The sequence below is a fragment of the Tripterygium wilfordii genome, chromosome 21 (assembly GCF_013401445.1).
Source record: "Tripterygium wilfordii isolate XIE 37 chromosome 21, ASM1340144v1, whole genome shotgun sequence".
Taxonomy (NCBI): domain Eukaryota; kingdom Viridiplantae; phylum Streptophyta; class Magnoliopsida; order Celastrales; family Celastraceae; genus Tripterygium; species Tripterygium wilfordii.
Window position 1 is genome coordinate 6,004,748 of NC_052252.1, and position 12,381 is coordinate 6,017,128.

General features: G+C 37.2%; 4 protein-coding genes across 4 annotated transcripts; 1 reads left to right on the forward strand and 3 right to left on the reverse strand.

Annotated features, from left to right (window-relative positions):
• Positions 1-68: 68 nt before the first annotated feature.
• On the reverse strand, positions 69-2,146 carry LOC119989120 (signal recognition particle 19 kDa protein-like). Its single transcript, XM_038834440.1, has 3 exons — positions 1,826-2,146; positions 1,638-1,737; positions 69-409 (listed from the first exon to the last, which is right to left on the reverse strand). The coding sequence occupies exons 1-3, from the start codon at positions 2,003-2,005 to the stop codon at positions 279-281; spliced, it is 411 nt and encodes a 136-aa protein (XP_038690368.1). The 5' UTR covers positions 2,006-2,146; the 3' UTR covers positions 69-278.
• Positions 2,147-4,099: 1,953 nt separating this feature from the next.
• Positions 4,100-5,996, forward strand: LOC119988267 (mitogen-activated protein kinase kinase kinase 18-like). The gene has a single exon (XM_038833238.1). It carries the CDS (start codon positions 4,201-4,203, stop codon positions 5,557-5,559), a length of 1,359 nt encoding a protein of 452 aa, XP_038689166.1. The 5' UTR covers positions 4,100-4,200; the 3' UTR covers positions 5,560-5,996.
• A 464-nt stretch (positions 5,997-6,460) lies between these two features.
• LOC119988268 (B-cell receptor-associated protein 31-like) lies at positions 6,461-8,702 on the reverse strand. The gene is made up of 2 exons (XM_038833240.1): positions 8,364-8,702; positions 6,461-7,205 (listed from the first exon to the last, which is right to left on the reverse strand). The coding sequence occupies exons 1-2, from the start codon at positions 8,647-8,649 to the stop codon at positions 6,859-6,861; spliced, it is 633 nt and encodes a 210-aa protein (XP_038689168.1). The 5' UTR covers positions 8,650-8,702; the 3' UTR covers positions 6,461-6,858.
• Positions 8,703-10,927: 2,225 nt separating this feature from the next.
• Positions 10,928-12,325, reverse strand: LOC119988690 (probable F-box protein At4g22030). Its single transcript, XM_038833826.1, has one exon. It carries the CDS (start codon positions 12,291-12,293, stop codon positions 11,073-11,075), a length of 1,221 nt encoding a protein of 406 aa, XP_038689754.1. The 5' UTR covers positions 12,294-12,325; the 3' UTR covers positions 10,928-11,072.
• Positions 12,326-12,381: the final 56 nt, after the last annotated feature.

Consider the following 12,381-nt stretch of genomic DNA (forward strand, 5'->3'; position numbering starts at 1 on the left):
TTTGATGTCATTGATTTAGATATACTGTATTTCCTCCTTTTAGATCTCCATGCAAATGCAGCACAAACTTAAGAAAACCATTCCAAATTGAAAGTCATAACACTACCCCACAAACAGTAAAGGGTAAATCCACAAAATTTTACATCTGAATTTTTGTTGAGAAACTCAATGCCCGATGGAAGGAAGCTTGTGCTTGATAAAGGTTACAATTGAAAACTCAAAAAGATGATATTGGAACCTAAAAATGGGTATGTCCTACGAATTTGAAAGGTTCATTATCATCTCTTCTTCTTTCCACCCTTGCCTGACTTGGATGTACCAGCAGCTGATGTGGATACAGATTCCTGTTTCTTAGTCCTACCGGGATGTTTAGGAACCAACTCGGCAACATGGAGCATCAGCTGTTTTCCTGCAAAGTCACAGTAACAAATAAATAATCGTAAAATAAAGTTGATACTTCCCAGTAACTATTAGCTGTCAGCTCACTTCCCTTCATGATTCATATGCAGAGGAAAAATGGAGAGGAAAAAAGAAAGGGGGAGTCCCAAACACTTGGTGAAGTTAACAGGTAAATGTTATAGCAAATTAGGATCAGGAACTACCAGCAACATAAGTATGCAGGCAACCAGATCTCAAATCTTTTGTTTGACGATCATATAAGATTTGAGAATAGAAAAGAAAAATTGAGATACAAGAATACCTTTTTTTCCTTTTTCTCATGTTTCTAATCTCTATGACATAATATGGGCCAGGAATAAGCAGATGTAAAAATTACATTATCATGCGCGCTCGAAGTACAGTCAATGAGTTATACACCAGATTTTAAACTCTTCTATACAAATGAAAACGATCAAAAGACGTGAGAATACCGTAATCAAATCAATCCTAATGAGTTTTTTTCCCCTTAATGCAAGATTTGAGCCAGCAAAGAAATGAGTGTGGAAACAAATCCTTTTCAGTGTAGTGGAAGAACAGCAAACATCAGTAACAGAGAGAGAGAAAAGTCTAGAGAGAATACTGAACATCAATGGAAAACAAAATTTTAGTTTTTAAATTGTGGTACATGTAATGGGATCATGGAGGGAATCGAAACATCCCTACTACACAGAAAATGTAATTTAAATCACCATGGTGCAGTGACTGCATCTTCATATAGATATCCTGCTGGGATGAGAAACCAGGGTGACCTTATAACCTCTCAAAAACAACAACAATTAGATGGGACACCGTCAACATTTTGAGCTAGTGCACAACATGATTTTTCCCTTCTATTTTACCAGAAGATCGTCATGAACCCTATGCTCTCATTAGTATGGATATGAAAGGATTCCTACTTGGGTGCAACTCGGGTACTCAAAAATGCTGATACAGGCTACACTGATGCACACAAATTGTAAGGAGATTCCACAAGTAACCAGTTCATATCAACAGACAACAATCAAGTAACAGGCACAATATGGCCATGGGTCATCCTCGCCCTTTGCATAATTCTATGAGTTTTGCGTGTTTAGAACTGACTTACACAACCGTTTCTCTACTCATACAGAATGAAGAAAGATCTAAGAGAAGGCAACAGAAACAACAGCAAGAATTCAGAATTGGAAAAAAAAAATATGAATGGTAAGAAACAAACTTACTTGAAGTAATGGCAGGATTGAAAAATGTTCCATCTTCCCGTTTCAACAGAACCCTCACCCTCCCAATTTGCATGAAATCGCGTGGATATGCCTTATCAATCTGCAACATTAACACAAACCAAGAACAGGTCAATAAACTAAATTCACACCCACAATAAAACCAAACGAATTCGGATGAACAAACTAACCTCGATAGCAAAAGGAATTTTGAGGTGACTACAGCAATCGGCGATCTCGGCACAGGTCGGATTCTCACAAGCTTTCGCGACACCGATTCGCCTCCCTTCAGCTACAGTCTTCTTGGAATTGATGTAGACCGGGTACAGTACTACCCACTTCTTTATGCTTGAGAGTCCACCGTCCATCATCTTTCCGATCAAATCCCCACAACCCAATTGACACACAGAAGAAACTAGTCTTCACAAAAACGATGGACAAGCAAGGCAGTCCTGTTAGCAGTGGAAGTGTTTGATTTGAGAGCGATCTGCCGATCTCTAAGTTTCGGCCTCGGCTTCTCCATACATATTGTCTGTGGGCCTTGGCCCACATTATTTAGACTTCATAGCCCAATATTTTCAAGCTACAGCCTATTTGGACTAGGCCCAAGCAGGAACCTTCAGCCTTATGCCTTGTTGGGCTATTGATCAGGCCCGGCCATCAAAACCCTCTTCTTCTTTTTTTTTCTTTTTTGTCTTCAAGTGTGGAAAGTTATAATTACACAACAAAGAATAGTATATGCAATGTTCAGTATACTTTGTATGTGATCTTATAAGCTTTTACCGAAAGGCAAAAGCTCGAAGGAATCCATGAATACATCCATTGGGGGTTAGCACATGAAGGAAGCAAACTCCTAATGATTTTTGAGTTTACTTGAATGAGAAGCATCAAAATGTACCATATCATTCTCCGCAGAAAGGTACTATCGAAGTCAGTCCAAACCAAGTTTGCAAAAATCGAACCGATTGGCCGGTTGTATATAAATCAGGAAAAAAATCTATATTTATTATAAGTATTATGAAATATGTAAATGTTCTAATTGTTATTTATATGTAAAAAGTCTATATTTATAATTTATTATATTGAGCCGGTTCAATCCGGTCTGATTCCAATTGAACTATCTATAAATTGATAAATTTTCCAGTTTAATAATCGGTCCGGTTTTATAACATTTTTAAAAAGCAAGTATAAGCCATAGGTAATAAACTTGAATGAGATATGTGTGTGGCACTGGAAAAAACAAAGAAAAAAAGATGCCTTTTGCTCCTTTAACAACCAAATTCCAACTGTCTTAACTTCTAAATTCTAAGTGATTCCTTTGTTCTTCTTGTGTGTTGGTTACAAAGTCTTGTAAGGTGCTAGCTCATCTTTTACTTTGAGTTTTTTTTGTTTTTGTCTTGTGATGAATGATGATGAATGATGTCTCTTGTAATCTTCTCATACAATCTAAGAAATGTAAACATTTTATTCATTCCTTCATTTTGGAGAATTAATATTGCTTAGTGAGTGTCATTGTTCTAGTACAAATGTACAAGCATAGACAGTTCATCATCAATTTTAATTTTGTTTTAAAATGAATAATTAAAAGAAAATAAACATATTGAAAAGATGCCCTAATATCTCAATTAAAGTGAAGACAAAATCTAAACGAAGAGGGTATTGTCTACTCTGTGCTTAAAATCCTTTGTCCTTAAATGATCCTCTTAATTGTAAGGGATTTGATCTTTACTTATTAATCATATCGCACATCAATGACTTCATTAACTTATACCTGATTGTGTGAGATACAAGTTTTAACAAATCCGTCAAAGCATGAATTCTATGTGCACATTCTTTTCTTTACTCTATCTTTTACATAGTTACATGTCAATCGATAATTGTGGTTATTCTAAGAAGTCAATAGATCTAGTTTAAACTTTAACTAAATACTATACATAAACAACACTTAACCCACATAACCAATGATTGTATGCATTGAACCCTATGCTCATCAGCCACGTGAGCACGTGCTACCATGTGGCTGTGGGATATATAATTTGAGGTGTGAGAGGTGCTCCATTTTTTTTTTACAATTGTAGCTACAATTCTTTACGAAATTATGTTAAATCACGATTTAGTTTGTTTGAAAATGACATATTAGAGTTTTGTAATTAGGAATTAGTGTTTAGAGTTTAGAGTTTATGTTATATTTTTTAGGGTTTAGATACTTACCCAAAAAAGTTTAGGGTTTAGATTTTAATTGTTACTAAATATTGTAATCCTATCTCATATAATTCATAGCTAAGCAAAGCAAAGCAAAGCAAAACTGTCGGCCAAAGTTTCCACAAAGCCCCATCTTTTGCCACTTGTCACCCTCCCATTTAGGGAGAGAGTGTACCGGCGGCCGTCCATTGGCCAAAAAGAATATTTAAAAATGACAACAGCATTAAAGCCAAACATACCAAGACAAACCAACCTGTTAAGACCCTTTTTTTCCTCCATATATAAATATGCTCTTCTTAACAACCACCCGGTTCACCCTAACATACCAAGCCACCACACTCTTCTATCTCTCAGTTATTCAAAAATGAATTGGATCCGGGGAAAAACCATTGGTCGTGGCTCCTCCGCCACGGTCTCCATCGCCACGGCTAGCCGATCCGGCGACGTCTTGGCCGTCAAGTCTGCGGAGCTTTCACAATCACAATTTCTCAATAGGGAGCAAGAAATTCTGGCTGGTCTAAGTAGTCCCTATGTGATTGCATACAAGGGATGTTGTATTACATCTGAAAATGGTACGGTCCTGTACAATCTTTGCTTGGAATACGCGCCCGGAGGCTCGATTTCCGATGCTGTCCGGAAGCATGGTGGTTGTCTAAGAGAGGACATGATCAGAAATTATGTGCACAAGATTCTGCTTGGCCTAGATTACCTCCATGGTAATAGAATAGTACATTGTGACATTAAGGGTCCAAATGTCTTGCTCACTAGTGATGGGGTAAAGATTGCCGATTTGGGGTGTGCCAGGCACGTCGATGAGGTGTCCGGCGAGGATAGGTCCACGGTGACACCCTTGGCCGGCACGCCTGCCTACATGGCACCTGAGGTGGCGCGTGGAGAACAACAGGGCTTCCCCGCTGACATATGGGCTCTTGGTTGCACCGTCATTGAGATGGCAACCGGGCGGGCACCGTGGGTGGGTGTTTTGGACCCGGTTTTGGCCCTTTATCGAATCGGGTTCTCCGGCGATGTGCCAGAAATTCCAACCTTCTTGTCTGAGCAAGCTAAGGACTTTTTGAGCAAGTGTTTGAAGAGAGAACCAAAAGAGAGGTGGTCAGCTAGTGAACTTCTCAATCATGCTTTTCTAGTGGAAACAGAGTCTGCTTCAGAGGAGATGATGAGTACTTTCAATATGGTAACTCCCACAAGTGTATTGGATCAACAGTATTGGGAATCAGAGGATGAGTTGGACACAACTTGGAATCCAACCCAGAAAAGATCTTCAAATTCTCCAATGGACAGAATCAAGAAGTTGAGTGAATTGTCTTCAAAGATTCCAAATTGGTCACTGGATAAAACTTGGGTCACAGTGAGAAACAATGGCAGTAAAGAAGCAGATTTGTGCCCTAACAGCCAGTACCATGAGGATAACCTGGTTATACTCAATGAACCCAAAATGGCTAATGTTGTTGATGTTTTTTCATGTAAATGTATGAGCCAAGCTACAATTTGTGATGGTAAAGGTAGGCATAAGATCAAATCAGTGATGGCTTTTCAAAGTGTGAAAGATGTTTTATGCAGGAATGTACATTTTTGGAAGAGAATACTCTGTTTTCTACATTTTATGCAGTTCTTCACCAAGTTCTGTGCCACTTGTCTTTTATTTGCAAAATCCATCTTCTTCCTAGTCATCCTCGACCAGGGCTCCAGATCAGCCCTGGGTTAGGCTGGCCCAACCCGCTTTTGCAAACCACTGTCTCAAAACAGGCTTGTAAAAGCTATGTTGCACTGCTGCTTTTCTAAAAAGCCCCCCTTTTTCTCTGTTTCTATTCTTTGTTTTGGAGCAGAGAGCGACTCCACTGGACTGTCTATTTTGGACAGCCAAATTTGACCTAAGCTCGGGCCGAACAGGCCACGAGGACAACCTATAGATAAATAAGTTGGGCCGAGACCCAACGCAAAATCAAATGATGATAGATCTCACTGAAAACTGAGCCACGGAAACCCCGCATACATATACCTTTGGCTGAAGCCAATAACCAGCTAGCTACCCAGTTTGGTTTGTTTCTGGTATTCAAGTTATCCTCAAACACAAAGTTCAACTTAACAACTTGGAAAAGCCTCAAGACACAAGCGAAGAAGAAGAAGAAGAAGATAAAAAAAAATAAAAAAAAAGCCGTAACTTTGTCTCGCATTATGACTTATGAGGCTAAGTAAACATAAACCCCACAACAGATAACAGAATTATAAGAGCAACTTCAGTAGTGTTAATTTGTTAGCCCAGCAAAAATTTATATTGGGTCCCACTTCTATTACATAAAAAGTCAAGGCAAACACGTCTCTCAATACAACCACATCAACAAAACACATCTCCCAATATAACCACATCAACAAAACACAAATTCCTATACATTTTCCTTCCCACCCAACATGGTGGACAACAAATTCCCATGCCCTCCATGTTGTCCCCAATAAAACTATACCAAAACACAATCTTTCAATATAAAACACATCTTCCAATATAGCCACATCAGCAAAACACAAAACCCAATACAACCACATCAGCAAAACACAAAACCCCATACATATTTGTTGGTCCAGACAAAATAACACCATTGCAAGTGCTCTAAAAACCCAAATGATACTATAGACCCTCAAAGGGAATCATTTTCCATGAAAGAGTGACTGTTTTCCTTTTTAGCCATGATTCCCTATCACCATAATTTATTGCATATTACTTGATATGCTTACGCCTAAAGATAAGACCAAAAAAATCAGCATATTCACCGCCAAAAGAAAAAAAAAGAAAAAAAAAAGAGTTAAATTGAAGACCAACGTAAAATCCTATTTTCTCTTCCCCATCCTTTCATTTAGCAACTTCAAAACAAAGATGCCATAGATGAGAACTTGGGCGAAACTGACAAATTCACCACGGGAATCCAGAGCGAGATGATTTACACTGGAACGGATATAGAATGAACAGTTCAGGGAAAATGTCAGTCCATCTTCAAAAATGTGACAATTTCTAGTCTAAAGACTGCAGCTGACTTCGTAGTTGTTGGTTCTCTGAGAGCAACCGATCATGCTCAAGCAGGAATCCTTCAGATTGATTTCTTAAAGCAACCTGATTAGCTTCTGCAGCATTCACCTCTCTTGTCTTTGTTTCCAACTCAGACTCTAGATTTTTAAGTTTCTCCTGCATTGCAGTCCTTTCTTCCCCCAAAACTTTCATTTCCTCTGAACTGATAGATTTCCCATCTTCAAAACCTCGAGCTTGTTTCTTTATGGCTTCCATGCTTTTCCTTCGAATGTGGAGTTCTCTAATGTAATGGTGTAATCTATCTACCATTAGTGCAAGAAATAGTATTGAACCTGCAAACAGATACACGACATTAGCATAGGTATGAAGGCCAACAGAATTATTCCGTATTCGAGATGTCAACAGGAAAGGAGACTTCTGAGTCAAAGCTCACATATAGATCAATGTAGCCTAAAACTATCTTACTCAAATGAGTTGCTTGAAAGGGAGAACAACATTGTCAAAGAAAGAAAATTATGTTATCCTTGTTGTCGCTACCAACATTGGAGAAGACATGCAAACAATACTCTAACCCAACATTAAGTAATTGAGCGGAGGTTTTTTATAACGATATTGAGGTTAAAACCTCCATGATCAAAACAGCCCACCAGATGCATAACAAGGACAAAGTTGAAATTTCCAAACAACTCAGGGAGAAAAGAAGAAACGTCGCACATTAAGAGCCTGAGTTAACAAGATAAGTGCTGGTAAGGACATTAGTAGCCCGAACAGTCAGAAACACAGCTATAAGTTTTAGCTGCAGAATGTGGAAGAGCAGGGCTGAACAAAGAGTTGATGGAACAAATGAATAGATTTATCACACATGACAAGTGATAAATGTCTTTATGGAGTCTGGATAAAAGTGGGAATAGGTAACAGATGAAGTCTTCAAATTATCCTCATGTCAAATACCATACAAACATATCATCACAAGAACTATTGAATATCAAAATCCAAAAATAAAACCTGCACCACCAGCAATTAATAGCTCTTTCAGCCGAATAGAAGTTCCTTTTATATAAATCTTCTCCCTTTGAGACAGGACATCGTGAGTATCAAGACCATAAAACTTCATGGTCTCTCAAAATGCTTGCTCATGAGCATGAGGCTATTAGATCTTGGAATTTCAGATCATTGAAGTCATTGTGATTTCTCATGGAGAAGTTTCATGAAACCGCCAATCGCAATAACTCAGACACAGAGTTATCCACTTGTCAATCACCATAAGCAGTAAAACAGAACCAAACACTAAATTCAACAAAACCCACTTCCCAAAATATCGAGGCAAAACACATTATAATCAACATACAAAAAGAGAGAACACCAATCTCAGAAAGTACGATACTTTAAGACACAAAGACAATTGAGATTCTCAAGGAAACAATATCCACTAAGAATTTACAAATCAAGGAAACAAAACACAACAGAATGCATAGAAATCAAGAAATTACCCATGAGAGTGGCCTCGAGTTGGTGTTTGGCCATGAGGACCTGGTCCGTCGGATTACTGATGGAACCTTCATCGATCCATCTCTCCTGGATCTTCACCATACTATACACACTGGACATTAGCACCACAGATACCGTTCCAGCGACGGTCGTGACCACGACCGGCCCGCGACCGCGCTTCGAGCGATCCAAGCCCATGATCGCTAGCTTCCTCAATGGGGTCTTGAACAGCAGCAACAATACCAGTACCATCTCAGAGAATATCACTGTAAACAAAAGCTGAATCATCTTCCTCAATGAGAGTGAAAGAAAAAGAAAAAGAAAAAGAAAAACACCAGAGTTATAAGGTTCTTTCTAAGCAAGGAGATTGGTGTGTGTAAATAAGGAGAAGTGAATTGAGATTTGAGAGTCGTCGAAGAAGAAAGAAAGATTGGGACTTCATTAATGCTTAATATATTAATATGCGAGTCTTCTTCAAAGTATTTGTCAAAATTTTTGATGGGCACTTGAGTTTGGGTTATTTTGATATGAAAAGCACCTAATTTATCAAACATTAAGATTTGGGTCCTTTTGAGGGGTACTTTTATAGTAAAGCACAAACTTTCATGTTAATTTGATTATAGAAGCAATATGATGGCTGTTAATGAGCATGTGTACTTATTATAAGATGTAGCTCTAATTTGTGATTTAATGTCTCATTGAGTTTGGAGAATCTATCTGAGTCAAACCGTATGAACTTAAGATATTTTGAGTTTGATTTTTATTGGAGCAATACTCTTTGTGTTCACGTGTTAAGACTTTAACCCAACCTATTTTGTTGTCATGTGAGAAATTTATGTACACGCGGGTTTCACTGTCCCAATTTAGGCTCATATATGATATTCAAAGAACAAATTTGTGTGGTATCATTCTCGGTTAAAAAAAATTCATTCAGTTTTGAATGAAGTTAAAATTCCAAAAAATTAACCTCCAATATATCATATGTTTTTAATGGTTCCAACATATCACATTATATTGAAAAAGTAATAATATCTTTGACCTATAATGCCATTTGAAAGTTTTTATCATAAATTCAAGCCGTCTTATTTTGTCCAATATTCAAATATTTTGTTCAAAGTTGACTAGAAGTTTCTATTCTAGTCATCGTAATTATTAGAAAGAAGATTTTGCATGGATAACCCCTTTGTATAGTTATTTCTAAAATTTTCCTACTTTTATGATTACTTTGCATTGAGTCCACCATCTTCCCCAGCCCCCCCCCCCCTCCCAAAAAAAAAAATACCAATTACCATAATGTTTCAAAAAGTAATATATTTCTAACATATTAGCTCACATTTTTTCCCTAATGTTTCCACTTTTATTGCAAGATGAAAATGAGACACGAGAGAAGTTTAAAAGGTGTCGCATGTTAACCTAACTTCTACCTTTTACTTCCTCAAATATAATTTAGTCCAAAAGTGAAAACTTATATATAGCAACTTCAATGTAATAGTGTTTTAGTAGGCACACCATTGGCCCTCAAATCAATGGAGATAGGCTTTCTAAACCCTCAATCATATATGTCTAGAGGTTATTTTTAAGAATTGAAGTAATGATTTCCAAGTTACACTTCTACAATTCTACCACTGAGTCACATGTTTTTTTTAGTTATTCCCATAAAAAAAATTTATTTCTTTTTGGTTAGTCCCATACCATGACTAGCTAATGTTAGATTAGCGAATGACTAAATTAACTTGCTAAGAGCACCCACAACAGCTCTTGTAAACTGCTACTGTCTGCCATTTTACAAGAGCAAACATAAAAAAAGTCATAAAAACAAGCCACAGTGGTCCCTGTATAATACAGGACGTGGCCCTCTAAATTACAGTGATGCTACAGTGCTCCGCTACATCTAGCGAAGCACTGTAGCTCTTCTAAACATTTTTTAATATTTAAATGACAGAGACGTACAAGACCTGACTTTATGATATCCAATTATTTTTTTTTTTTAATGGCAGCCATTTATTTGACTTAAATTCATTTAAGTTTAAATTTTTTTTGTCCCTCAATCAGTTTCTTTTAGGGATTTTGAGCTCATGTGCTTCTAGGTCCGTTCGGTCTAAAATTCTAATATTGTATTTTTATTTTTTGATAATTAAGTGTAATGTGTATACAAGCCAAATAACAACTTTTAGTTGATAACTAATTGTATACATCATTATATTTTAAATATTTATTTGATATTAGTATTTTATTAGAAATGATGTTGTCAAAAAATATATTTTTTCATCTAAAATACAATAGGTAAAAATTAAAGAGAAAATATATAAAAAACTGATTGGATAAATGATTATTTTAAGTTATAGAGGATGGTTTTAAAGGAGCTGATGTGGAGTGTTGTTAAATTGTAATTCTGTAAAACTGTAAAATGACTCATTTTACTGTATTTTAGAGATTCTGTTAAGAGAAGCTGCTGGAGCTGCTCTAAAAATTCTTGTTTTAAAGAAAGCTAAAAGTAAACCTCATTTTGGGTCTTGTTAGTATAAAGTAGCATTATTTTATGGAGATAGGATTAAATGTAGAGACATTAGCTTTAGTTGAGCTAATAATAATTAGAGTTGGAAGCTAGATCTATCATCTATGAATGAAGAATGAACAAATTTAAACTACATTAGTTTATATACAATTAAGAAGGTTAATTACTTTAAGGATAATTATCAAACTAGAAAGAATTAGAAGAGTTTGCTTGCAAATTCTTGAGTTGTCTCCATAGAAGAAGATGTTGCAAGGTCTCTGAGTTCTGTTAGGCTTCTCCCTAACTGCAGAGCCAACTGTAACTCCAACAGATCTCCATTTTCTCTTCTTTCAACATCTTTTTCAATTAGGTTTGACTCTATTGTCTCCTCCATGAGCTTGAAGAAACCAGCACTGCTTCTGTACATTTCAACCACCATCCCAACCTGTCCACCATGCTCTATAGCATTCACAACACTAGCCAATGCTCCTCCCACAACCCCCACAATCACAGCCCATAAACCATGACCCACAAATGCAGACCCTAAAGTGGCTAGCCCTGTCAACAATGGACCAGAAATGGCTAATACCCTGTTGAGTTTCAGAGCTTTCTCTGCCATTCTCAAGTAATCTTCCTTGTCATTCCTCTTCAAAACACCAACAACTTGTCTCATTTCATTCTCCATCTTCCCATTCCAGCCATTGTTTCCAAATTTGGAAAAAGACCTTTGTCGTTGTCTCGGCTGTCGCGGCCACCAAACTGCAGGCTCTACAGATGCTGGGAATTTCTCCAACATAGTTCCTAACAAAGGAAGTGGGTATGCCCTGTCAAGTGCCAAGACTTTCTCCATTGTTTCATTCACATCATTCATTGTAGGATTTCCAATAGATATCATTGTTTGAATCTGTGAATGAAGTTGCCTGAATAGCCTAGCGGAATTTCTTTGCTCTTCTGCAAGCTGTGAAGGTTGGATCTTGTTCATGATAATTAGCATTCCAGTAGCTGCTGCATAAAGTATTGTAGATGAAACCTTGAGAGCCTCAGATGATCCTCCTCCTGTAACTGCACCAGCAAAACCAGTCATGGTTGCAGCAGTGAGAGTTATAGCATTGATCGAATTCAACAAGAGTCGGTTCCAGTTATTTCTTTGTTCTCCAATATTTCTATGCATCTCCACTCTATCTGCCACAGCTTCCATGATCACATGAAGCTTCTCTATAATCACCAGCTGATTATCACCATCAATACATGGTTTGGATAATTCTTTAGTAGCAATAATGCAATCCTCTCCCATGTTTAGCTCCTCCAGTACAAAAGACCTGTTTTGAAGCTTTGGAAGATATAGATTGGCATTCATTGTTGCTTGAACAATCCCTGATTTGTGACTCTTAGTGGAAGAAGAAGAAAGTAACACAGAAGAAGCTTGTAAGGCAGCCATTGTTATTTCTGTGAATGGCTTCAGGATTTTGAGAGAAAATTAGTTTGGAAGATTAATGTAACTTGATGTATTGTATTATGTATGTATA